Here is a 27,350-nt window from a genome sequence, read left to right as displayed (position 1 = left end):
TTCTGCACATATTGCAAGCAGAGACGCTGATTACTTTTTTTTTTCAGGTTACTTTTTCAAAGATGTTTGTATAGCAGACACCCTTGGAAGATAGAGATGATGGCTTCCTCTAGAACAAAAGGTTTACTTGCAGCCCATTCATTATAGAAAGCTTGGGGTTTTTCTATTATAACACAGCTCACTGTTGGCACTGTGTCAAGTGTCCCTCTTTATGTTGCCCTTGAGATTGGGAAACAGATGCAAAAATGAAGGTACTCTGACTACTATCATTGCTATGGGAAATAAATTGTCCTTTTTCTCTGATCAGGAATCTTACGACTTCTGCCTACAGCCATGAAACTGTCATGCTGATTTGTGAGGTTAGGAGTAGAGTAAAATCGCACACTCTTTATAGTTTCTGACACATTTAGTGCACATAATTAATCAAATATCATTAATAAAAAAACAAAAACTGTGGAGCGTGCACTTTCTCAAGTGCTTTGGTAGGCCTAGATGAAGGAACATAGGCTTAGAGATGTTAAGTAGCTTATCTGAGGTCTGGCTCTTAAACTGGTGCTCTCACACTTTATTGCCTATAGTTCCTATCTTAAAGGCATTTCATATAAAATTAAATATTGATGGAGTGCTTTTTCTGTGTTAAATATAAGTTAGCGTAATTTTAAATTTTTTTCTATACAGGATTATGAATATTTAAGTTGAATTGTGACATTTAACTTAATATGCTTTGATTTTTTTAAAAAAATCGTAGCGAATAATAAGTTTTAAGTTTTTTTTTTTTTTTTAGAATTGTTCTCTGTGTACTTCAAGCTGTATCTCAAACCTTCACAAGACGTCAATAGAGTTTTAGTGGCTAGAATAATTCATGCTGTGACCAAAGGATGCTGTTCGCAAACTGATGGATTAAATTCCAAATTTTTGGATTTTTTCCCCAAGGCTATTCAGTGTGCAAGGTAATCTAATCTCTTTGTTTTGTTTTGTGTTGAAATTAATTTGATCTTCTTGCAAGACCATGTTTTAGATTCAATAACTAAATAATAATGGAACTAGTGGATTCCTTAAGAGACAGTCAGGTCCAAACTTCCTGAATGTCCAATATGCAGAACACTACATGATGTTCTTAATTGGGAGATCTGTCCTGCTATTCTAATGACAAGGAAAATTAAATGTTCTCTAAGTAGTTTCATTTTCCTGATTTTGAGGATGAATGTTATATGATGAGAATAAAATAGGAGTATATTCTGGAAGTATTTGTATATTTGTGTGGTATTACCCAATTTATAATGTGAAACATTTTAAAATGGTAAATATTACAAATCAGTGTTGTTTATTTTTAGACAATGTTTCAGCAGCAGGGAGAGCTAGCAGGAGTGGTCTCTTATCAAATAAGAACTAATTTTTTATTGCTATGTAGTACTGCTGTGATTTTTTTTAATGAATACTTTTGAAATTAAGGCTATTGTTTGAAAATTAGATTTTTTTTTCTTTCAGCATGCAGCTTCATAACTGTCTTTAATTTGTGCAGTTTGTTCCCCTGGTTATGTCAAATTGAGTTGATTTGTTTTCTGTCACAGACAAGAAAAGAGCTTTGCAGGTCTAAATCATATCTTAGCAGCCCTTATTATCTTCCTCAAGACTTTGGCTGTCAACTTTCGAATTCGATTGTGTGAATTAGGAGATGAAATTCTTCCTACCTTGCTTTATATTTGGACTCAGCATAGACTTAATGATTCCTTAAAAGAAGTAATTATTGAATTATTTCAACTGCAAATTTATATCCATCATCCAAAAGGAGCCAAAACCCAAGAAAAAGGTATGAAGGAAGTTTTTACAGTTTTAAATTTGCTTCTTCCTTAAAACATAGACACTTAAGAATGAAATCAGTACTCTGTGGGAGAATGTGACCTTCCTCTGGATTCCTCTGCTTGATAATGTTAATAGTTATGAGAATGTTTCTAATATAGTTTTTAGAATTTGAAGAATTAGTAGCAAATTCTATCTTGCCTTTCTATTTGTTCAACATAGTGTTAGGGATTATGGGAAATACAAACAAATATGGGATACTGTCCCTTCCCGCAGCTGATTATACGTAGGTACTAAGTGGTCTGACACAAACTATAGGGCAAAAGAATTGAGAGAAAGTGGGATCATGATTATGCACATAGTGCTTTTATTAGAAGATAAAGTAGATCAATTGGACTGAAAACAATCAGATTCAGTTCCCAAGGAAGGTACATATATAACTTCTAGGAATGTGAGGTAGAAAGGGAAATTGGTGCCTTAAATATCATAGTTACTCCAGGCCTCTGTTTGCTGGGAAAACCAGAAATGAATCACCTGTCCTCCTTGGTTCCTTTATACTTGTCTTTCACCAAGACAGTATTGCTTGGATGGCGTAGTTCTTATTAGTAGATATGAACTTTATTAGGTGAAACTGGACCTTAAAGAGCTCCCACATGCTCAGTCTTTGGATTGCCTTTGAGCTTGTACTAGCCTGTAGACCAATTCATCATAATGACCTTATTAAGACAGCATACCACATTGAGTAATAGTGGCTAAAATGGAGGAACACTGTTGTAGCCACTTTTTTATATTTTTAATTTTTTAAAATTTTTTGTAGAGACGGTGGTTTCACAGTGTTGCACAAGCTGGTATTGAGCTCCTGGCCTCAAGTGATCCTCCTTCTTTGGCTTTCCAAAATGCTGGGATTATAGGCATGAGCCACCATGCCCAACCTATAGCCACTTTTTATGAAAAGTAGCTATGTATGTTTTTCATGGGGTCTTCTGGTATGTTATAGATACATGTGGTATAGCCCATGAAACCACCGTAAGTCAAAGAATGGTGGCTTTTCATAGTTTTTCATCTTTCACCTAGCTTCTCTCACTAGCATAAAGACCAGGCTTATTAGGAGGTGGTATAACATGTTTAGGGTTTCAGTTAACTGCATATGTAGGACGAATTGAAAATTGACAGGATGATGAGGCTGCGAGAAAAGCTAATGTGGTTTGAGGTTACATTAATGAATTTTATGGTACCTTGTTTGTGGGATTTAATAGCTCTATTGCTCCCCATACTAGTCTGACCACAGTTGGAGTATTATGTTCACCAGATTTTGTAGAGTCAGCATTTTAAGAGTTGACTGGAGTGTATCTTGGGAAAAATGACTGGGATGGTGAAAAGTCTATAACGTGTCATTTGTACACTAGTTGAGGGAACTGGTAATGTTTTTTTCTAGACAAGGAAAAGACATAAGGAGAACTTGGTTCTCATGTGAAAGAGGAAACATATATTAATAATTGTATTTGCCTCAGGGAGAGAATAAACTAGAGAAAGGTAGATTTTAGGTCAGAATATAGAAGAAATTTATAGCAAACACAGTTATCTAAATGTAAAATGGACACTTATGGAGTAGAGTTCGTCAAGGATGTTGTCAGAAGAGGCATTAATACTGAATAGAAGATTGGATCAGATGTCTTCTAATGTCAGTGCACCTTGACAGCTGAATAATTTTGTGGGAGTTGGCAGAGTATATATATACATCTTATTTTAATTTTTTGGATTACAGGTGCTTATGGATCGACAAAATGGCAAAGTATTTTATATAACTTATATGATCTGCTAGTGAACGAGATAAGTCATATAGGAAGTAGAGGAAAATATTCTTCAGGATCTCGTAATATTGCTGTCAAAGAAAATTTGATTGAATTGATGGCTGATATTTGTCACCAGGTATAGTAGTTCATGTTACATTACAAAATTTCCTGTTAGTTTTTCTTTTACTGGGCTTTTGGAACCTGTATTCTCATAAAAAGCCTATAAAATTATTTGGTACATGTAACTATTCCTTTCAAAATATTAAATATCAAAAATATTTGGAATTACCCTTTTAACTTAGGTAATGCTTCTACAGGTATGGACTTAGTAAAAACTAATAATGAACTTTCACATTCTTAAAAGATTGTCTATAGGAAATAAGGAGACCCTAACCCTAATGTGTCTTTTTTTTTTTAATTGATCCAGAATTCACATAAAATTTTTTAATTGATCCAGAATTCACATAAAATCCAGCGTAAAATTCACTGTTTTGAAGTGTACAATTCAGGCCAAGCGTGGTGGCTCACACCTGTAATCCCGGTGCTTTGGGAGGCCAGGGTGGGAGGATTGCTTGAGACCAGGAGTTCGAGACGAGCCTGGGCAACATAGCGAGACACTTTCTCTACAAAAAATAATGAAAAAAATTAGCCGGCTGTGGTGGCACATGCCTGTACTGCCAGCTATTCGGGTGGCTGAGTCAGGAGGATTGCTGGAGCCCAGGAGGTCGAGGCTGCAGTGAAGTGTGATTGCACCACTGCACTCCAGCCTAAGCAACACAGTGAGGCCCTGTCTCTAAAAAAAAAAGAAAGAAAGAAAGAAAAAGAAAAGAAAATTACAGTGTACAATTCAGTGGTTTTTAGTATTTTTACTATGTTATGCAGTCACCACCACTAATTCCAGGACATTTTCATCACCCTAAAGACACCTTATACCTACTTAGCATTCAGTCCCAATTCACTATTTCTCTTAGCTCCTGGCAACCAGCCACTGATCTACTTTTAGCCTCTATGGATTTGCTTATTTTGGACATTTCATTTAAAGAGAATCATACAATATGTAGTCTTTTGTGTCTGGCTTCTTTTACTTAGCATAATGTTTTTAAGATTCATTCATGTTGTACCATGAATCAGCATTTCATTTCTTTTTATGCCTAAATAATGTTCAGTTATATGGATATACTATGTAATTTTGCTTACTCCTTCAGCAGCTTTATGGCCTAATGTTTCTTAAGTAAAACTTTTTCCCCCAGAAATTTGGTTAACATCCTAGGTAGTAATTTCATGTTGTCAAATATTTCCTTAATGGTAAATTTAAAAATTTAATGCCTTTGAAAATACAGGCTTTTGTTTTACTTTTAGATTTCTTGGTGCTTTTAGTAAATATTCTCACTAAATAAAACTAATATATCACTTGATAATATCTGCTTACTGAGAGTGCCATTACTGCCAACTGTCATGCAAAATGTTTATGTCTTACTATATCGTCATACGTTTCTATAATTTATTACTCTTACTTTATGTGTTCCCTGTATCTTCATTTGAGAAGGAATATTTATTTTCCTAACGAACTATTAGAGGACAGTTAGCAATGAAGAAAGTGGTTTTATTTTTATTTTATAGGTTTTTAATGAAGACACCAAATCCTTGGAGATTTCTCAGTCATATATCATTACGCAAAGAGAATCTAGTGATTACATTGCACCTTGCAAAAGGAGGAAAATAGAACTAGGCTGGGAAGTAATAAAAGATCATCTTCAGAAGTCACAGAGTGATTTTGATCTTGTGCCTTGGTAAAATGTTATGTTTTTCTCATTCACTGTCATTTTAGTCTCGTTTAATTTTTCTCAGAAAACTTTCAGTAGAATTCTTTCATTTCATTGGCCAGAACTAAGTCATTTTTCTACTCCCAAGTCAATTATACTAGCAAAGGGAAATATGATTGCCATGATATGTTGAGATCAGTCATTAATGGTACATTTGCTGGGATCAGGTGCAGGCCCACCTTTCCCAATCATATTGTCTAGCAAATAAGAAGGGAGAATGGCTGTCTGGTAGGCAAACAGTGGTATCTGCCTCATGGAATTCACTGAGTTGTGTGGCTCAACATGGGATTTTAGTATGCGTAACACCTAACAGAATTAGATTAGGAAGAAATTAAAGATAGCCTTCAGAAATCACAAAATAATTTTGACCATGATAAAAGGTTATTTTTTCTATCATCTTTATTCTTATATAGCATTCACAAATATTTAAATAAAATAAATTATGGAATTCTGTGGAAGCACAAAATGTTAGGTCTGGTAAGAATGTTTAGAATTTATCCAGTTCAGCCTATTTGCTTTACTAAAAAAACGGGAACTCAGAAAGGTTAAGCAACTTGCCTAAGGACAGTTAGAAATTTAGAGTTTATAGTCAAACTTGTGATCAATGCTCTTTTGATTTTTATCATGTTGGTGAAATATTTAAATATAAATGACTCATGGGGAAAAAGCTTATTGATTTAGGTACCTATTACTTAAGTTCATGTTTATATCATTGAGGGTGCGTATTTCAGAATCTTTAATTTGTCAATTTATTTATTGAACACTTGCTGTGTGCCAAGCATTAGGGATACAGAGATGAATAACATAATGTTCCCATTCTTTTTTTTTTTTTTACTGTTATTTGCATTTATTTTATGTTGCATCTATTCCCGTGCCATAAGTTTTTGTTTCTTCAGTTTCTTCTGGGATATCGTTTTCTTCTGTGGAACCTCCTCTTCTGGTTTTGGAACAGTTTGTTCCTTTTCAGTGAGGATCATCTCGATGTGGCAGGGGGAGCTCATGTATGGATTAATCCGACCATGAGCTCTATAAGTTCAGCGACGCATCTTGGGTGCTTTGTTCACCTGGATATGCTCAATGACCAGAGAATCTACATCCAAACCTTTAAGTTCAGCATTACTCTCTGCATTTTTAAGCATGTGCAGCAAAAATTCAGCACTCTTTTTGGGCCACTGACCCTGCGTCCAGCCCCACTGTTTGGCCTGGGCACACCTACCAACTCCACCATTGTACCTACGTTGGAATGGTACACATTGTTTCTTTAAAGTGACATCTTTCAGATACTTGGTGGCTTTTCGTATATGCATACCCTTGATGGCCTGGGCAGTTTCACGAGTGTTCTTGAAGTGAACACGAAGATTTGAACCTCTTGACTTGCATGATTTTGTGGGGTTTTCTGGGTCAAGTGAATAGCGAACCATTTTCACAGATCACCTCAGGCCGCTTGAGGGGAAGAGGAAGAGCGGTAATGTTCCCATTCTTAAGTAGCACATATTCTAGGGAATTCACAGCAAACATTTATTGAATTAACTGAATTAATGTCAAGGAAAAACAGATTTTTGGGGTTTCTTTGTTTTCTTGTTTTAGGGGAATAATTTTGGTGATTAAAGAACAAAGATGGGCAAGATAATTCAGAAGTAGAATATTGCTAATTTAGTATCCTTTCAAATTTTTATTTAAGGGAAATATAGCAACTTACCCAGCTAGCTAAAACGTCAGTCTTCCTGGCACTTTAGAACGTAGGACCTAATAAATATTAAGAGCTAATTTATTTTGAGAGTAGCATGGAAAATTATTATGGTGATACTCTAAGTAGGATATTAAAAGGGTACCCTATATAAATATTTATTTTCTTAGTTTATTAATGGGATTGAATAATTTCAAATTATCCTCTTTTTTTTTCTTTTAGGCTACAGATTACAGCTCAATTAATATCAAAGTATCCTGTGAGTTTACCTAACTGTGAGCTATCTCCATTACTGATGATACTGTACCAGCTTCTACCTCAACAGCGACGTGGGGAACGCACACCATATGTACTACGATGCCTTATGGAAGTTGCATTGTGTCAAGGCAAGAAATCAGACCTAGAAAGCTCACAAAAGTCAGATTTATCGAAACTCTGGAATAAAATTTGGTCAATTACCTTACGTGGTTTAAGTTCTGAACAAATACAAGCTGAAACCTTTGGCTTACTTGGAGCCATAATTCAAGGTGGTTTAGTTGAGGTTGACAAAGACTTCTGGAAGTTATTTACTGGGTCAGCTTGCAGACCTTCATGGTAAGTTTGATTTAATATGAATTGTATCAGATTTTACAGATACACACACACAAACACACATACATACACATTCCTGATCATTCTCAGAGTTTGTTACTTCAATTAAAGAAAAGTTAAATTCTATTTCAGATGCTTTTGTTGTTTGGTCAGGAAGACTTAATAAATGCATAAATAAATGTGAATTTCATTTCAAATGGGGAGAGATTACTAAAAGCTGATTTTAAGGAATATCTTTTTTATAATTACAATTTTTTTTATTGATGTGTAATAGATGTACATATTTTCAGGGTTCATGTGATAATTTCATACACTCATATAATCACAGGGTATTTGGGATATCCATCACCTTAAATATTTACCTTTTGTTTATGTTAGAAGCATTTGAATTCTTCTAGGTGTTTTGAAATGTATAATAGATTATTTACTATTAGTCATCCTACGGATCTATTGAACATCAGGTCTTATTTCTTATTTGACTATGTATTTGTACCCAAAAGAATTTCTTTAGAGAATTATTGATTTTAAATTTCTTCTGTTTATAACTTATAATTTGTTCAATATTCATAAACCTCACTTTTTTGATATACTGCTTGCTGTTATTTTAAGAGAGAGTTTTTAATCAAGAATCTTTTCTAATGTCATCAGACCATGTGACAATTTTTGTGTTCATTTAGTCAACAAAAGTTGACAAAATGTATGTGCCTGGCACTGTCCTGAGCATTGGAGGTACAGTGGCAAATAAGATAGACAAGATCTCTCTCCCTCAAAGAGCTTAGTTTTAACAATTGTCTTTTGTTTTGTTATAGTCCTGCAGTACGCTGTTTGACTTTGGCACTGACCATCAGTGTAGTTCCAGAAACAGTAAAAATGGGAATAGAGCAAAATATATGTGAAGTAAATAGAAGTTTTTCTTTAAAGGAATCGATTATGAAATGGCTCTTATTCTATCAGTTAGAGAATGACTTAGAAGATAGTGCAAAACTGCCTCCAATTCTTCACAGGTAATTTCAGTTCATTAGCATTCTGCTGATTTTTTGTTTTGTTTTATAAGGCTCCTTCCACTTATTTGTTACCAGATGGTTTTATTTTATAGTGATAATGCAGGATTTTGCAGAGCTAGCCCTAAATATTAAACAGAGCTAGCCCTAAATATTAAACATTCCCTTTGTTTTTATAGTGTTCTGTGTCTTTGTGCCTTGATCATTTCTGAAATAAATATTTAATAAAAGGTTGTCTCACTGTGAGAATATGGGGGGTGTGCATTAAGCACATGTATGTAATTATTTGAGCATTTCTGTGTTACTTTGTGACCTAATGTAAATAGATCCATATATCTGACTCAAGTGGATCCTCGATCCTTAACATAATGAGAGTATCTTCTGGGTGAAATATGTTATTTTTGTTATTAGGTATGGAATGTCTGATTTTCTTAAGTACTAGGTTTGACAGTTGATATCTCTGACATTTCACTTTGACACTTCTTGTTTTTTTTTTATTGTGAAGGTACATCCGCATTCTTTGAAACGCATGTTCTGGCTTGTGATTATCTTTCCAATTTTTTTTTAGAGCAATTTTTGTGAAACCATGGATAAGTCCAAAATTTGTGTTATTTTTTAATATGAGTCTGTCGTGGAATCAATGCAGTGCAGACAGCTGGAAATTTCAGCAAAGTGTTTGGGAGGGATGTGACTAAAACGCAAGTGTGTGGATGGTTGGAGAAGTTTCATTCTGGTGATTTTAATCTTGAAAATGAGTCATGTGGGTGACCTGAGACCAAGGTGGATAATGATGAGCTGAAAGCTACATTGGAAGCGAATCCATCTCAATCTATGCATGAATTAGCAGCAAGGCTTGATATTACTGTTTCAACAATATTGGACCATTGGAAACAAATGGGCAAGGTAAAGAAGCTGGATAGATGGGTACCACATGAATTAAACAAGCTTCAGAAATTGTCTCAAAGCTTGCCTTTCTTTTGTGTCATGACACAAAGGCAAACCATATCTACACCATATTGTTATGTCTGATGAAAAATGGATTCTTTTTGACAATTGCAAGCATTTGGCACAATGATTGGATAAAGATGAAGTGCCGAAACACATTCCAAAACTGAATGAATATTCATCAAAGAAAGCTAATGGTGTCTATTTGGTGGTCCAGTGCTGGTATTATCCACTACAGCTTCATGAAACCTGGCCAGTCGTTTACAGCAAATGTCTACTGCAGTCAATTGGCTGAAATGATGAGGATGCTTGCGATTAAGCAGCTGAGGTTGGTCAGTAGAGACAGGTGAATCTTCTTGCAAGACCACATGTCACAAAAAACAATGCTGCTCAAACTACAGAAGCTCTATTTGGAACCTCTGTCATCCACAGTATTCACCAGATCTTGCACCAACAGATTAGCACTTCTTCCAGGCTTTGGAACACTGCTTGCAAGAAAAAATCTTCAGTTCTTAATAAGCTGTGGAAAAGGCCTTTCACAATTTCATGGTCACTTGCTCTCTAGTCTTCTTTGCTGTGCTGGCATAAACAAGCTACCATTAAGATGGCAAAATTGTGTTGATAGTTTAGGCACATACTTTGATTACTTGTACTGCTTCTTGTTTGAGATACAATAAACTAAACGTTTGATTTGAAATCGGACATTTTATATTTAATGACCTAATATTATAATAATTGGGTGAGGAAACAAGAGGAAGATGAAATAGGACTTAATGCACTAGGAAAAGAGAGCAGCTTGCCCACTTAACCTTTTCACAGATGGTAATTGGAACTGTTTGGAAAACAGATCTCTGGATCCTAGTACATTTGCTTTAATTTCACAACCTTTTATGTATTTCAGAAATGATCTTAATAAATTAGACATGATTCTGCTTCCAAGTAATGTTGGAAATAATAGTAACATAATGTGTGTCATCTTTAAATTCTCCTTTCAGATACTAAGAAATTCAGTACAGATGAAAGTAATTTTAATTTAGTATCCAAATTTTGGAGGTCAAAATTTATAGCCAAACATAGATGTTAAAGTTTAAAGCATTCTTTAATCGACTTTTGGTGTTTTAAGTGAATCTTTTTATTTGTCTTTATAGCAATTTTCCTCATCTCTTAGTGGAGAAAATTCTTGTGAGTCTCACTATGAAAAACTGTAAAGCTGCAATGAATTTTTTCCAAAGTGTGCCAGAATGGTATGTTATTACCAATATGGTCTGTGTTATTTTAAGATATTAGCTTTAATTACAAAGATAATTTTAGCAGGGTGGTAACTGTATCTTAATAATTATCAACTAAATTGGTCAGGTAAGAAAAAGTCACAACTGTTAGCCAGGGAAAAGCTTTTAATTCAATAATTGTAATCTATCTTCTGTAATACAAGGTCACTATTTTTTAAATACTGTACAGTATAACATGACAAGTGCCAATGGAAAAAATTGAATTGTTACAGGAAATTAAGAACATGAAGTTTATGTGAAATGAGTTCTTAAAGATGTGACCCATTTTTATATATCAAGTAAGATCTGACTATTTGTTAGATTTAAAAACTAATGATAATTGAAAACAAAAATAAGTCTAAAACCCTGATTTTACTTGATTGACTTAAGAGACTTATGTTTTACTTCTATGACCGAAAAATGACTCACTGGGTGAAGATTCCTAATCTCCCTCAAGAGGGTATAAAATAAAAAATAACTTACATTTTTGGAGAAATTGAAGGTGAAAAAAGGTACCTTTTTTCACACAATGTTATTCTCAGTGTTTATTTCCTCTGTTGTTTTCTTTTTAAATACTTTCTGGATTTGCCTTTGCAATTGTAACTTGTATTTCTTTTGTCTATCTATACTAAAATTTATTGAATAATGAAATTTGGTATAAGTAGGTATCAGCCCAACCTAGGGGAGCACTTAAAAGAATATTAATTGTATACGCAGTCTTTGAATGATGTAGATGCTATGTTAATGTTTTCATTTATAATATATTGCTAATACATGGAGGTTAAGCATTAGGTAGTTTGTATATTAAAGCTCTTACTTTCTTGAAGTGAACAACACCAAAAAGATGAAGAACCTTCATTCTCAGAAGTAGAAGAACTGTTTCTTCAGACAACTTTTGACAAGATGAACTTTTTAACCAATGTGAAAGAATGTGCTATAGAAAAGCACCAATCCAGTATTGGCTTTTCTGTCCACGAAAATCTCAGGGAATCACTGGATCGTTATCTTCTGGGATTATCAGAACAGCTTCTAAATAACTACTCATCTGAGGTGAGATGCTAAAAAAAAGAACTAAAGCTTATGCTTGATTCAACTTTGGTAGACTGTTATGAAGGAGAAATGGGGGCAGGAAAGGCACTAAGGGTGGTGAGAGGCTTGGTTTTAAAAGCAAAATGGCAGTACAGGGCTATAAATAGGGAAAACTTGGCATGAATATAGGAAAACTAAAGAATAATAATTTGAGTGCTTTCCTTGTACTGGGGATTCTAGTAGATATAAAAGAATTCTTTGTGTAGGCTAGTGGGGAATAGTAAGGGTTGTAGTGTAGGGATTACATGATGAAAACAACCTCTCAATACAAAGGAGGGAGATGTTACAGTAACAGAAAAGGACACAATTTAAACAGATCTAATAGATTTTGGTGGCATCTGAAGAGGGAGGAGTGATTAATAAAGATAATAAATGGACTAGCAATTACCCATTTTTTAGAGGTCATCTAGGAACTTCTCATCTATGATTTTCTTTATTCTCATAAAATCACAAATTCTCTTCATGTGTGCTGTTCTCTTGCCAAAACTCTCATTTCTTTCAACATGAAATATCTTTCTACTTATTTCTTTGTATTTAAATCATCTACATGTCAAAATACTTGCTAAAGTCTTTCTTAGATAATTTCAACCATAATAAATTTTCATCTTTTAATTTTCATAATGCTTAATATTTCAAAATTTTAAATGGCAGTTAGCATCTTTTTTGTACTAGGGATATTTACATATGTTTTATACACAAATATCTCTTAAATTATGCCAGATGCTCCTTAAGGGGCACATATATTTTTATTAATCTTTGTATCCTCCACAGTACCTTATTACATGGTAAATGATAAAATATTTATTGAATAAAGTAAAGCCTGCAAGCTACTCAGAGAAGTGAATTCAGTATCTGGGAAAAATGACCTGAAGAACCTAGAAGGGACAAATAGTATCTATTAGCAAAAATGCCTTGTGCTAGTCTGTGGAGTCTAAAAAGCTGAATAAGTCAAGGCACTTGTCCTTTTGAAGCTGAAAGTATCATTTTAATGTCTCTTTATATGAATGTAATTTCTGCTCACTTTCTAAGACTTGTAGACATTTAATTAGCCTATCAGTCTTTTTTTTTTTCTTTTCTTTCCTCCCTACCTCAATATTTAAGCACTTATGTCTGTAGTACACTGTGCCACTTTAAGAGGAGATATCCTGCTTGGCCATAAGGAGATACTTAGGCTGTTTTTCTTGAGAATCCTATTTATCATAACTCTACAGTGATCTCTTAGATGTTTTTAGAGATGTTCAATGTAGGCCACCTTTTAACTCACTTAACTGAACTTTTGTTTCTTAATATGTACATAAAATTTGTTCTTACAAAAGGTAATTCTAGAATGTACAAAACTATTTGTGAAATATGTATATTTTTATTTGTGGCTTACTTTAAGATTACAAATTCAGAAACGCTTGTCCGGTGTTCAAGTCTTTTGGTGGGTGTTCTTGGCTGCTACTGTTATGTGGGTGTAATAGCCGAAGAGGAAGCATATAAGTCAGAATTATTCCAGAAAGCCAAGGTAGGATAATTTTATGTTAATGAAGTTTTGGATAAATTTGAATGAAATGTATTCCTGGGAAAATGGCTATATTTGTTTGGAAAATATTACATTTTATATAGGTTAACACTTTCTCTTTCATTTATGCAGTCTGGGAAGAAATACTATGTGTCCTTAATATTTGAAAATGTTATAAGCCAACAATAAATATAGTAAATGAAATACTCTCACATTAAAATTTAAACTCTTTCACATAAATACTGATTTTTATCTGTATTTTTAAAAGTTTTCCCTGTGATCGGTTATACTAAAGAATCCTTGATTAAAGCTATCAGTCAGGTAGGCTCTAAGCATGAAACACTTTTTTCTCTCTCAGTAGTGCTCTGTCAATGGTATGTTTTGCAAAGAACAGGGTATAAGATTTGTCCATTTTTTGATTGTTTACAAATTTTAATTGTACTTTATGACCATGTATAACTTCTAAAAACACTTAATTTTATCTCTTAAGTGAATCTTTAAAAAGCAGTGCTAAACTATAATTTTAACTGGAATTTGGATTTTTCCTTCTATTCTTAACAGTCTCTAATGCAATGTGCAGGAGAAAGTATCACTCTGTTTAAAAATAAGACAAATGAGGAATCTAGAATTGGTTCATTGAGAAATATGATGCATCTATGTACAAGTTGCTTGTGCAACTGTACCCAGGTAGGCTATTCTTCTTACTTGGTAAGTATAGCCTCTTCAGAGAATTGATTACTGGTTGGTGGTGTTACTGCTTTTTGGTCCATTCATAAGTTTATAAACTGATTTAAAATTAAATTAATTGGTAAATAAAGATAATATCCAGAGGAATAAAGCAATAGGTAACATGAGTTTTTCATGAAACTAATTTTATCATTTCAGGAAGATTTCTGAGATTATCTTACTACTTTTATATATAATTACATAGGTAACTTTTATTGCCAGCATATTTTCATTCATTTAATAAAACTGTATTGACTACTGAATATGTCATGTGCATACCACTATACCAGGACTAGTGAGCACCACAAAGATAAACAACTCCAGCACATATTTTACCTTCTTTTGTCCAGATCATCTCACAAAACATTTGGTAGAAAAAGTGCTACTGTGTATAATTTTTTTTTGATTTAAAGCAGACTTTTGGGGTAGCTATGCCAGCCAATATTGATAATAATTGGCTATTATTATCAATTGATAATACTTGGAAACATCTTTGAAAGCTAATGTTAAGTACATGGCTGTATATCAATATTATCAACACACAGTTTTGTAATGTTTTTTTTTGATTTTTGATATAAATAGTGAAGGAGAAGAGTGGAAGAATAAACTCTAACCTGTAATTACTGTTTACTTATGTTTAGGGTAAATAGCTGGTATTTTAATGTTGTTTAAGCACAATAAAAGACATGTATTATACTTATTACTACTCTAAGAAAAGATAATGTTTTTCAAGCAACTTATATGTTGGCCCTAATAGTAAATGATTTATCTACATTTCATTCAAGATAGAGAAAACATTATCTACCAAGAATAATTGTTTTTATTTCTTTGTTGCTTGGTTCTTTGTTTGATTTAATTACAGAAGAATCCAAATAAGATTGCTTCTGGCTTTTTCCTGCGTTTGTTAACATCAAAACTGATGAATGACATTGCAGATATTTGTAAAAGTTTAGTAAGTGTATGCTTCCTGTTTTACTACCGTATTTCATTGATTCTAATATGCATAATTTTTTCTTATTAAAATATCTCTTATATAGGCATGCATCTCAATGATATATATATGGCCTCTAATGTTTTTATAAATGTAGAAATTAAACAAAATTATTTGATTTTGGGGGGAAAATAATTTGATTACTTAATATCAATGCTTATATAGTGCCTGCCTTTAGTTTCTCAATAAGTAATAGACTAAAAGATTTGGAACTAATCATCCAGGCTCATATTTCTGTGCAAAATTATACCAAAATTCGAAATAATTTTGTTCTTTAAAAAAAAACCAAAAGCAGGCCGGGCGAGGTAGCTCACGCCTGTAATCCTAGCCCTCTGGGAGGCCAAGGCGGGTGGATCGCTTGAGGTCAGGAGTTCGAGCCCAGCCTGAGCAAGAGCGAGACCCCGTCTCTACTAAAAATAGAAAGAAATTATCTGGCCAACTAAAATTATATATAGAAAAAAAATTAGCCGGGCATGGTGGCACATGCCTGTAGTCCCAGCTACTCGTTAGGCTGAGGCAGTAGGATCGCTGAAGCCCAGGAATTTGAGGTTGCTGTGAGCTAGGCTGATGCCACAGCACTCATTCTAGCCTGGCCAACAAAGTGAGACTCTGTCTCAAAAAAAAAAAAAAAAAAAACCCAAAGCCTTGCCAGACAAGCAGCTTAGTCTTACTGTAGTATTTATTTTTCTTCTTCTATACAAATGGGCTTATGCCACATACACACTGTTGTCTGGAACAGTGCCTGGCACACATAGTAGATACTATTGAGTGAAAAAATATTTCTGTAACTTGACTATTTTCATTTTATGACACATCTTGGTCATTTTTCCATGTTGCTTACATATTTTATAAGCTATCTACTTCTGTACACTATTTAATTATTTATTTATTTATGAATGAATGAATGAATGAATGACAGGATCTCTCTTTGTCACCCAAGCTGGAGTGCAGTGGTGTGATCACAGCTCACTGCAGCCCTGAGCTATTAGGCTCAAGTGATCCTCCTGCCTTAGCTTCCTGAGTAGCTAGGGCTACAGGCATGTGCCCCTGCACCCAGCTAATGTTTTTACTTTTTGTAGAAATAAGGTTGAACTATGCTGCCCAGACAGGTCTTAAACTCCTGGCCTCAAGTGATCCTCCCTCCTTTGCCTCCCAAGGTACTGTGATTATAGGGGCAAGCCACTGCATCTAGCCTTTACCTTATTTATTTAGCACTGCATGCTATTCCACTATATGGGAATAGCATATGTACCTTTTTTTAGCGTATCTGCTCTTAATTAACATTTTAAGTGGTTTCTAATGTTTTGGTTACAAAGAATTCTACAATAAAGATTATTGTACTTTTATTTTGTCTACTTGTATGTGTGCACATGATGAATGTAGGACAATTTCTAGCAATGGACTTGCTTATTCAAAAGGAATGTGAATTTTACCTTTTTGATGAATATTGTCATTGTCCTCCAAAATAGTCATTCCAATTGAGACTTTTCCCCATACCTTCATCAACTTTGGGTATTATAAAACTTAATATAAGAAATTATTTTTTTAAAGTTTGCATGTTATTCTGTTATGTAGACATATTACAGTTTATATGTCCATTTTCCTATTGTTGGATATTTAGTAGAAATTGTAGTGCCATGGTCCCCAGTCTCCGGGCCATGGCCCAGTACTGGTCCACGGCCTGGTACCAGTCCATGGCCTGTTAGGAACTAGGCCGCGTATCACCACTTGAGCTCCACCTCTGTCCCCTCTCCCCATCTGTGGAACAATTGTCTTCCATAAAACTGGTCCCTGGTGCTAAAAAGTTAGGGGAACACTGCTGTAGTGTTCATACTTACACCTGAATCTTGCATTGTTTGATTAGGTGAATTTTAACTACAATGTCCTTCTGAAAGAAACCAACTTGAACATCTTTGTTTCTCTTCTCTCTCTGAAGGCAACCCTTATCAAAAAGCCATTTGACCATGGAGACGTAGAATCAATGGAAGATGATACTAATGGAAATCTAATAGAGGTAGAGGATCAGTCATCCATGAATCTATTTAATGATTACCCTGCTAGCAGTGTTAGTGATGCAAATGAATCTGGAGAGAGCCAAAGTACTATAGGTAAATACATATTTATTGCCTGAGATTTCTTTTACCTCTCTATAATGATTTGGTATTATAAAAGGCCTCATTTAGGATAATTTCCTTCCTGTACACTTTAAAATATTTCTGATGTTTAATTGAATTTATTAGTTTCCTATTTTATTCTTCATGAGAGGAATTTAAAATAATTATTAAAGAAATAAAACCATATGATAGGTTATTCGGAAAATAGAAGAGTGGAAAAGCACCCGTAATGCCATCACTTTCAACTTATTTCTATTATTTCTTTATAGACCCTTTTAAAATTGTAATCAGCATTAACATTTGTATATGTTATATAGCTTGTCTAACATTAATTATAAGCATTTTTTCCCTGTAGCTGCTTGCCTTGATAATCATACTTTTAAATAACTTCACAATATCCCAGTCATGAAGACCATAATTTACTTGACTGTTTTTTATTGTCAGAAATTTAGATTCTTTTCTATTTCCCTATCATAAACATTACTTCAGTGATTGTCTATATAGTTTTTTCCCATATTTTTTATTATCTCTTGATAACAGAATACTTGAATAACCTTTCATGAAGAGTTTTGAAGCTTCTAGTGTGTAATTAATTTTGCTATAGTTTTGTTTTCCATATACTTTGTTTTGTAAAGGGGATTTTTTTTTTTTTGTAAAGGAGAGAATATTTGAGGTAATATTCAATATATATGGCTGTTGTGCCCCTCTCTTGGTATTAATGAGTGCTTTTTATTTTTAGGTGCCATGAATCCTTTAGCTGAAGAATATCTGTCAAAGCAAGATCTGCTCTTTTTAGATATGCTCAAATGCTTGTGTTTGTGTGTAACTACTGCTCAGACCAATACTGTGTCATTTAGGGCAGCTGATATTCGGAGGAAACTGTTAATGTTAATTGATTCTAGCACTCTAGACCCTACTAAATCCCTCCACCTACATATGGTGAGTTAAGTTAAATGAAGAAGCTCTTCAATTCTGTCTGATGTTGCTGACTAAATGTAATTGGTTGACATGTAAAAATCACATAGTACCTTTGAAGACTTGAAATTCCTTCCTTGAATAATGAATCTGGAACTAGTTGTAAAATATATTTTCTTTTAATGTGCTGTGAGAAAAACCTTAATCATTCTGTTTCTCTTCACAGACACATACCATTTTTTTCTGAACTATTTTGAGACTAAATTGCACATGTAATGTCCCTTATAGTTCAGTGTATATTTCCTAAAAATAGGGATGCACTTCTGTATAGCCACTTCTGTATAGCCACAGTAGAATCATCAAAATCAGGAAATTGGCATTGTGTAATTGCATTGTAAAGTCTGTTCAGTCTCCTTCAATCTGGAGCAGTTCTTTGCTTATTTATTGTGACCTTCATATTTTTGAATAGTACAGGTCAATTGCTGTGTAGAATTCCTCACTTTGGGTTTTTCTGATGTTTCTTCATGATTAGATTTAGACTTTGATGAACATATTACAAAAGTAATCCCTTTTCTGCCCTTACCCTATCTGTCTATCTACTGGTAGATATCTTCAATTCCAGGCCAGTATCACAGGGTTTATTTGTTTTTTCTCTCTTCAAATTTGTAGCTTTCTTTTCTGACAGTAAAGAACCTGGCTTCCTACTGAACCTTAGTTCATTTACTAATTTAGTCAATAACCTTATATGTAACTAATCTCCTGACCATGTGGGCCATCTCCTTAGCCCCAGCCCTGGTGAAATGGGGTAGAGTCCCTGGCCCAGTGAGTAGCTGGGTGGGTCTGAGGTTACACCTCCATTTCCAGCAAATTGGCAAACATACCTTTTGAGTCCCTAATTAGAACCTCTGATCACAGTAGATTGCAGGTTGAGTCTATGGTGGAATCCCTGGTCATGTTCCTGGCCTTGGTGAACATGCATGTTGATTTCCTAGAAATAGCAACTAGTTTGTGCCGTGTTTGAGCCTCTGGTTTCGGCCCTGACAAGCACTCAAGTCAGGTCTGTAGCCCTGACCAAGGGAAAGGGTTATATGCTTTTCTTGAAGCTTTGATGTTTAAAGTCACTTCAAAACACTCAGTAACCTCATACGCATGACTCTCATGTCAAATAATGAAAAGGGTCATTTAATTTTCTTTGTTAATATCAGAAAAGGTATAAGAAATGTATTTTTCTACATAGATATTAGGAAAAAAATCTGCTGTGATTTCTTCCTATAGCAGGAAAATTATTTGACAGCTCTCTGAAATGGGCTGCCTGTTGATAACTGCCCATTATAAGTGGTAGTTGAACAGCCCCCCCCTTTTTAAATTTCAAAATATTGGTGGGTGTAAGTGTTCTTGTTACGTGGATGAATTGTACAATACTGAAGTCAGGGCTTTTAGTGTGTCTGTCACCAGAATAGTGTACATTGTATCTGTTAGGGAAGTTTTTATACCTCACCCCATTGCCACCCCCTCTTTTTAGTTTACACCACTTTGTGACCATGTATACCCATCATTTAGCTCCTACTTATTAGTGAGAACATGTGGTGTTTGTTTTCCCATTCCTGATATCCTTCACTTAGGATAATGTTCTCCAGTTCCATCCAGGTTTCTGCAACTGACATCATTTCATTCCTTTTTATGGCTGAGTAGTACTCTATGCTACACATGCACACACACACACACACACACACACACACACACACACACACAGCACATTTTCTTTATCCACTCATTGATTGATGGGCACTTAGGTTGATTCTATATCTTTGCCTTTTCTTTTTAATTTTAAAGTCTTGAGACAGAGTCTTGCTCTGTTGCCAAGGCTGGAGTGTAGTGGCACGATCATAACTCACTGTAACCTCAATCGTCCCTCCTCAGACTCCCAAGTAGCTGGGACTATAGGCATGTGCCACCATGTTAGGCTAATTGTTTTGTTTTGTTTTTTTTAAATATGTAGAGATGATGAGGTATTGCTATGTTGGCCAAGCTGGTCTCAAACTTCTGGCTTCAAGTGTTTCTCCTGCTTGGCTTCCCAAAGCACTGGGATTACAGGCATGAGCGATGTGCCTGGGCCTCAAACAGCCCTTCCTATCCATAGTATCATAGGGAGCCTTATAAAGATGCCTTATGGAAAGATGTATGAGGGTGTTTGACTTCTTTACTGCACATAATTATCTCTGTTTTACAAATTTCATTAATTCAATAGTTTTTAATCATTGTACTCTTCTATGCAAGCATTATTTGGGGAGTGTGGGGACATATTATAGTTTCAGAATCTTGCTCAAGCTCTTAACCACATCAGTGATAATAATGATCATTTCTTGAATGCCACAATAGCAACTAGACCTTTAGGTTTGTTTTCTCTAATTCTCACAGTTATCTGGCTGAGTGTTATATCCCCATTTTACAGGTGAGGGTACAAAGGCCCCAGATGATATAAAGCAAGTTTTTTAACCACATAAGTTAAGGTTGTGGTACTGGGATTTGAATTCAGCTCTGTTTGACTGCACAGCCTTTTGTTTCTACATACTCTCTTAAAAATTTACAGCTGTGTATATGAGTTTATTATTATTTATATGATATATATACTTTTAAAAGTAAATGATCTATGAAAACTGATTATTTTTCCTCCTACCGTCTTAGTATTTGGTGCTTTTAAAGGAGCTTCCTGGAGAAGAGTATCCCTTGCCAATGGAAGATGTTGTTGAACTTCTGAAACCACTATCGTAAGAAATTAAAACCATATGTTATGTTCACTTTCAATTTATAAAATAGGCTGGGTGCAGTGGCTCACGCCTGTAATCCTAGCACTCTGGGAGGCCGAGGTGGGAGGATTGCTTGAGCTCAGGAGTTTAAGACCAGCCTGAGCAAGAGTGAAACCCCATCTCTACTAAAAATAGAAAAATTAGCCGGGCGTTGTGGCGCACACCTGTAGTCCCAGCGGCTGGGGAGGCTGAGGCAAGAGGATTGCTTGAGCCCAGGAGTTGGAGGTTGCAGTGACCTACAGTGACGTCACTGCACTCTATCCAGGGTGACAGAGTGAGACTCTGTCTTAAAAAAAAATTTATAAAATAACTGAATTGTTCCATTAAGCTTATAAAGTTAAACTTCTTCCACCACAGCAATGTGTGCTCCTTGTATCGTCGTGACCAAGATGTTTGTAAAACGATTTTAAACCATGCCCTTCATATAGTGGCAAACCTAGGTCAAGGAAGTATGGACTCTGAGAACACAAGAGATGCTCAAGGACAGTTTCTTACAGTGATTGGAGCATTTTGGCAAGTACTATCTATTTTATGGAGTTCTTATTTTTCTTTTGCTATCTCTAGATGCAAATGAAAACTTTACACTTCCATATTAGTGATTTCTTCTGATCCTCCTATGTAAGTGTATACATCTTTTAACAATAGCAGAATGTAATTTGTGTTTCCCTCAATTGGTTAAAGAACTACATTGTTTTTTGCTTATAGCATGGCTTTCTAAACTGTTTAGTATATTTCCCTGCAAATTTTGAATCACTTAATGGCTTTAGATGTATAGTGAATAAAGAAAGTACAACAAGCCTAAATAAATTGAATTTTTCATGTTCTCAAAGTGAACAAATTGGCCTTGTCATTATCTGGTTATTTCTTGCATATTGTTACAGTCTGAGATGGCATCATGATACTTGTCGAGGGGCACATATCTAAATCAATATAGAATGTGGTTTTGAAATCTTTGATATAACAACCAAAACTTTAAAAAAAGTTCCTTTTTAAAGCTAATTTACTATAAAATGGTTAGGTGAACTATGATAATCCCTCAAAAGAGGCATAATCATGTAAAAAACAAATAATGTACCTTAAAATGAACTCCTTGCAAACTAATTTCTTTTAGCTTGAATTTTTGGGAAGGTGAATATATTGGCATATTCCACATGAAGAGAATTAAATTTACCACAGAAAGAAATTTTGGAAGCAACCTATAATAACCTTAATATTCACTGATTTTTCTGACTAGGGCTTTTGTTGGAATGATTATTTGACATTGATAAACTTACTTGATTTCAGGCATCTAACAAAGGAAAGGAAATGCACATTCTCTGTAAGAATGGCACTAGTAAAATGTCTCAAAACTTTGCTCGAGGTGAGTTATTTCATGTTATTTTTAAGGTCTCCATTGAAATTTTTAAAGCAGCCTTTGTTTCAACAAACATTAATAAGTGATTTTTCTCTTAATGTTTCATATTTAACCTTCATTGTTCTTTTCCCATAGGCCGATCCTTATTCAAAATGGGCTATTCTTAATGTAATGGGAAAAGACTTTCCTGTAAATGAAGTATTTCCACAATTTCTTGCTGATAATCATCACCAAGTTCGCATGTTAGCTGCAGAGTCAATCAATAGGTAATGGGTCAAGTATTCGTGAAGTGTTTGGAATGTTGCAGATAGCAAAGCAATGTCTAGCACAGTCACAGCTCGCTAGATGTGATATTAAAAATAGCTAACAGTTATGGAGCATATATTGTGTGAGGCACTTACGTTTTTCTTAATATTGACACTTCTATCACTTAGATACTGTTATTTTCTCCAATTTATAAATGAAAACTCTGTGGCTTAGAGAGATAAAGTAACTTATGCCACATAACTAATAAGTGGTTGACTTAAATGAGGCATGTCTACTGGCACAAGAGGTTATATCTCCTGTATATAGAATGTTTGGGTATTACTGTGATTTTATATGAGTTTATAATGATAATTAGAACATTTTACATTGTGCTAATTACAATTATATTTACTTGAGTAAACATACAGTGAGGCACTGGAATGATTCCATCATGATAATCTTTTATATTTGAGTACCTGAATAAATAAATACTAATTTCTTAAGGACTGTATGCTTATCAGGTTATCGAATTGATTTTAAAAGTCTAAATTGCAACCTCTAAATTCCCCCACCTCACAATGCCTATAAGTAAAGCACTTCTCTGTTTTATTTTTCTCTAGCATTTATTTTAACTTGAAGTAGTATATTTTAACACACTTACTTCTATTTCACTAGTATATAAGCTCCTAAAGGGCATTGGTTTTTGTCTGTTCATTGCTGTATCTTTAGCACCTACAATACTTGCCATGTTAGTAGGTGTTCAATAACTATTTGTAAAATAAATGAAAGTATTTGAAAAAAGAAATGACACTTTACAAACATCAAAGGTAAAAATCATTTGAGTAACTTTGCATTTCAAATGTAATTGACCAATAATAGATCACAATATTATTCCAGCAGTCACACAAAGTGTTAGAACTAATATATTCAAAATTTGAATATGCTGACAGTAATGTTTCCATAAACCAAGAGCAGTGTCTACTCCTTCAGGTTTTGGAACTCATTTCAGTAAGACCAGGGTGGAAGGCAAAGGAGAGTCAGCATTTGCAGAGATCATGTGGTCAGAGAGGAAGCAAGAGAGAAAGAGAGGAGGAAGGTGCCAGGTGCTTTTTTAACAATCAGCTCTCCCAGGATCTAATAGAGTGAGAACTCACTCCCTCTTCCCTTGCCACTCCATTAGATTAGGGCATTAATGTAATCATGAGGGATCCACCCCCATGAGCCAAACACTTCCCATTAGGCCCCACCTCCAACATGGGGGATCAAATTTCAACGTTGAGATTTGAAGAGGTCAAATGTCCAAATTATAGGGGATATCTAATTTTGGGCTATTTTAAGAGAGGTTACAGAAACTGGCGGAATCAGAGGAACCTCCCAAATTATGAAAGCTTTGGTTATTAAAAAAGTATAAAGGACAAAATTGATTAAAGAGTAATCATTAGGCTGGGCATGGAGGCTCACTCTTGTAATCCCAACACTTTGGGAGGCCAAGGTGTGAGGATCACTTGCAGCCAAAAGTTCAAGACCAGCCTGGGCAACATAGTAAGACCCAATTCCCCTCAAAATTAAAAAAAATTATCTGAGCATGGTGGCATATGCCTCTAGTCCCAGCTACTCAGGAGACTGAGGTGGGAGGATCACCTGAGCGCCGGAGTTTAAGGCTGCAGTGAGCTATGATTGTGCCACAGGACTCCAGCCAGTGGAGTGAGACTCTGTCTCAAGGGAAAACAAAAATGATTACCCTTGAATATATGGATATTATGCAAAAGGCACTGATCAGTTTTTCTCCATTACCTAAAACAAAATTTAAATGGAACATCAAGGCATTAAGCTGCCTACTTTCAGGGTGATTAAATATTAGAATAGGTTGACATAGGAGTTTGCGGACTCTTCTTGGCGTTTGGCCAGAGAACAACTTATCTTTCTGGCTAGTTTGAGTTCAGTGCTGTTCAAATTTGGACAATAGTTAAAACGATCTTTTGACACCCTCTTCAATTCTAGGAGAAAATGGCTTCTGTGTTAAAGACCCTAAGGCTAAGCAGTTGGTCTGAACCTCTTTAAATAGACTAGATTTTATTAATCTTGAAAAAAGAGCTCTTATGTTAGTATATCTCATGGAGCAATTTATTTTTGTTATAGAATACACTTTGGAAAGTAGGGTTTGAAATTTAAAAATTGTTTTCCTTTTTTTTTTTTTAAAGATTATTCCAGGATACAAAAGTAGGCGAATCTTCCAGGTTATCGAAGGCTCTTCCTTTGAAGCTTCAGCAAACAGCTTTTGAAAATGCATACTTGAAAGCTCAGGAAGGAATGAGAGAAGTGGTAATTTGAATAATGCATATTTGCTGTTATCATATGCTTGCTATTAATATGCTATATATTACTTTACCAAATTTGGCATAAGATAGTTTATATCCAATAGTTTATAATATAAAGCTAGTCTAAAACAGCTCTATGAATTGAATGAAATTACAGTATTTATACATCAGAATAGGTCAAATCATCATAATTTCTTTTGGTTCAACTTAATATATAGCATTTTTGTGGGGAAAATTAAATTTTAACTGAGTTTTTATGGGTGTTTAAATGACTTCCTTTTTTATTTTAAAAATTCTTTTGTGTAAGGTCTGATTAAAAGCTAAGTAAGGGAACAAATGACAATAGGAAGAAATGGATTGAAAAAAAGATTCTAATACAAAGTCAAGTTATTATGATATTTTTTAGTGAAACTTGTGATTTTCATATTTCTCCATAGAATATTTTTTCTTAAAATGATAAAACTTATTGTTCAAATTTATTCATTTATTTATGCCCTGATTTGTTTCTAAAAAGGATTTGAAGTGGTTAATAAAATGATTATCAAATCTGTGATAGCAGGAAACTGACAAGGACAGTTGGGTGAAAGAATGTGAATGTAGAAAAGGATTTCAATAGATTGGAAGGATGAGTGTAAATATAAACTTTAATAGAGATAATATATATTATACCTTTCAAATCAGCCCGTCATCTGTCAAAAAGGAGAATACTGACTTGACAGCAACTCATCTAGAAAAAGACCAGAGAGGTTTTACATGTTGAGATCACACAGTATGAATCAGCATTGTGATACAGTTATCAAAAAAGCAAATTCTATCTTATACTTAATTATAGAAACATATTGTCATGAACAAAACTGATAAAATAACATAAATCTTCTATACTTTCTAAAGGACAACTAGAATGTTTGGTTTGGTTCTGAGTAAAAGATTTTTAACCAGGATGTTAGAGAGTATATAGGTCTATGTCTTATAAGGAATCCTTCGAATTGACTTAGTGGAAAGCTCATAACTGTTTTCAAATACACCAATGATTGTCATTTACTAAAGGAATTAGGTCCTTACTTTTTCTTATACCAAAAGGCAGAACTAGAATCAATGATTAGCAGGTTTTCTAAATGTGAAGAGAAACTTCTATCAAATATAGCTAGTCAAAAGATACAGATATCTGTTGGGATGTTATAATTGATATTTAAACTAGATGAATATATCACTCTATCTAGTTGCATGGTTTTATTGTTCCTTTTGATAATATATATGATAACATTTTTTAAAGTATAAAGAGCTGTATGTTAAAGTATCTTAATGATAAAAATATCTGAGATGTTATTCTTGGTAGTTGAAGAGGAGCTTTTAATCTCTTCCACTCTTTTTTTGTGATTTCTTTCTTTTTTCTATAAGGTACTTTATACCTCACTGCAGTGGTTTCCCTGTGGCAATTCTTTCTGTAAGATCTTATGAAGAGCAGTTTTTCCAACTCTAAAAAACTTATATTTTCTCAAAATTGCTACTCTTAGCTCCATCACTGTAGGATTTAGAACTGTTTACAGGCCGCCTAGATGTTGTCATGAAGTTTATTGATTTTAGCCTGATTGGTTCATTTGTAATGTTTAAGTATTTTCATTACATTATTGTTTTAAATATTCCTTTTAAGTCCCACAGTGCTGAGAACCCTGAACTTTTGGATGAGATTTATAATAGAAAATCTGTTTTACTGATGTTGATAGCTGTGATTTTACACTGTAGCCCTGTTTGCGAAAAACCAGCTTTGTTTGCCCTATGCAAATCTGTGAAAGAGAATGGATTAGAACCTCACCTTGTAAAAAAGGTATATGTGGATGAATAGTTTTTATTATAATCTTCCTTGTGTAATTTTTAAACAATTAAAAAGGTTAAAGCTAGATTTTTTAAAGTGGCATTTATTTAAGATTTGGAAACAATTTTATTTTTTATATTGGGAATATTGGAAAGCAATTATAATAATTCTTTAAATGGTGTATTTATTTGTGTGCATTGTCATTTCTTACATTGAGTTTAAGAACATTTCAGAAGACATTGATTGAACTAAAAGGGTGAATGACTTCTATACCACACAGATCAAGCCCTTTGGAATAGAGTTGAGGGAAACATAGAGACAAGAACAGTACAGATGTTTTACCTAGTAGATTCTGGGACAGCACACTGAGATCTAGCAGGGCCAGAAGTCAAATTTTAGGGCTGTGAGGCTTTTAAGTTATGTAATTAGGGGAGAAGAACTGGGGTCCAGGCCTTGCAATTATGTCAGCACAGTATTGTAGAATCTCGGCCCCCTCCCTGTTCTGTCACCTCAGCATTCATGGTTTGGGAAGTTCCAGGCCTTTCCATTGCAGATTTTTATGTGA

At 34.3% G+C, this 27,350-nt stretch overlaps 1 protein-coding gene and 1 pseudogene across 2 annotated transcripts in view; one reads left to right on the top strand and one right to left on the bottom strand.

Annotated features, from left to right (window-relative positions):
• ATM (ATM serine/threonine kinase) overlaps positions 1-27,350 on the top strand; it is a 120,831-nt gene that overhangs the window by 13,744 nt on the left and 79,737 nt on the right. The window contains exons 6-24 of the mRNA XM_045556659.1: positions 785-950; positions 1,572-1,810; positions 3,566-3,729; positions 5,214-5,383; positions 7,326-7,697; positions 8,504-8,698; positions 10,789-10,884; positions 11,736-11,958; positions 13,379-13,504; positions 14,063-14,188; positions 15,090-15,179; positions 17,155-17,326; positions 18,072-18,271; positions 20,933-21,015; positions 21,412-21,567; positions 22,339-22,414; positions 22,544-22,674; positions 24,856-24,976; positions 26,624-26,797. Coding sequence (XP_045412615.1) covers positions 785-950; positions 1,572-1,810; positions 3,566-3,729; positions 5,214-5,383; positions 7,326-7,697; positions 8,504-8,698; positions 10,789-10,884; positions 11,736-11,958; positions 13,379-13,504; positions 14,063-14,188; positions 15,090-15,179; positions 17,155-17,326; positions 18,072-18,271; positions 20,933-21,015; positions 21,412-21,567; positions 22,339-22,414; positions 22,544-22,674; positions 24,856-24,976; positions 26,624-26,797 — 3,080 coding nt within the window. The remainder of the gene's footprint in view (positions 1-784; positions 951-1,571; positions 1,811-3,565; positions 3,730-5,213; positions 5,384-7,325; positions 7,698-8,503; positions 8,699-10,788; positions 10,885-11,735; positions 11,959-13,378; positions 13,505-14,062; positions 14,189-15,089; positions 15,180-17,154; positions 17,327-18,071; positions 18,272-20,932; positions 21,016-21,411; positions 21,568-22,338; positions 22,415-22,543; positions 22,675-24,855; positions 24,977-26,623; positions 26,798-27,350) is intronic.
• LOC123641735 lies at positions 6,258-6,878 on the bottom strand (annotated as a pseudogene). The gene has a single exon (XR_006736339.1). The product of XR_006736339.1 is annotated as a 60S ribosomal protein L17-like (transcript).

This window comes from Lemur catta, chromosome 7 (assembly GCF_020740605.2).
Source record: "Lemur catta isolate mLemCat1 chromosome 7, mLemCat1.pri, whole genome shotgun sequence".
Classification (NCBI taxonomy): domain Eukaryota; kingdom Metazoa; phylum Chordata; class Mammalia; order Primates; family Lemuridae; genus Lemur; species Lemur catta.
Note: the sequence above shows the minus strand (reverse complement) of the source record. Positions and strands in the feature narration are given on the sequence as shown.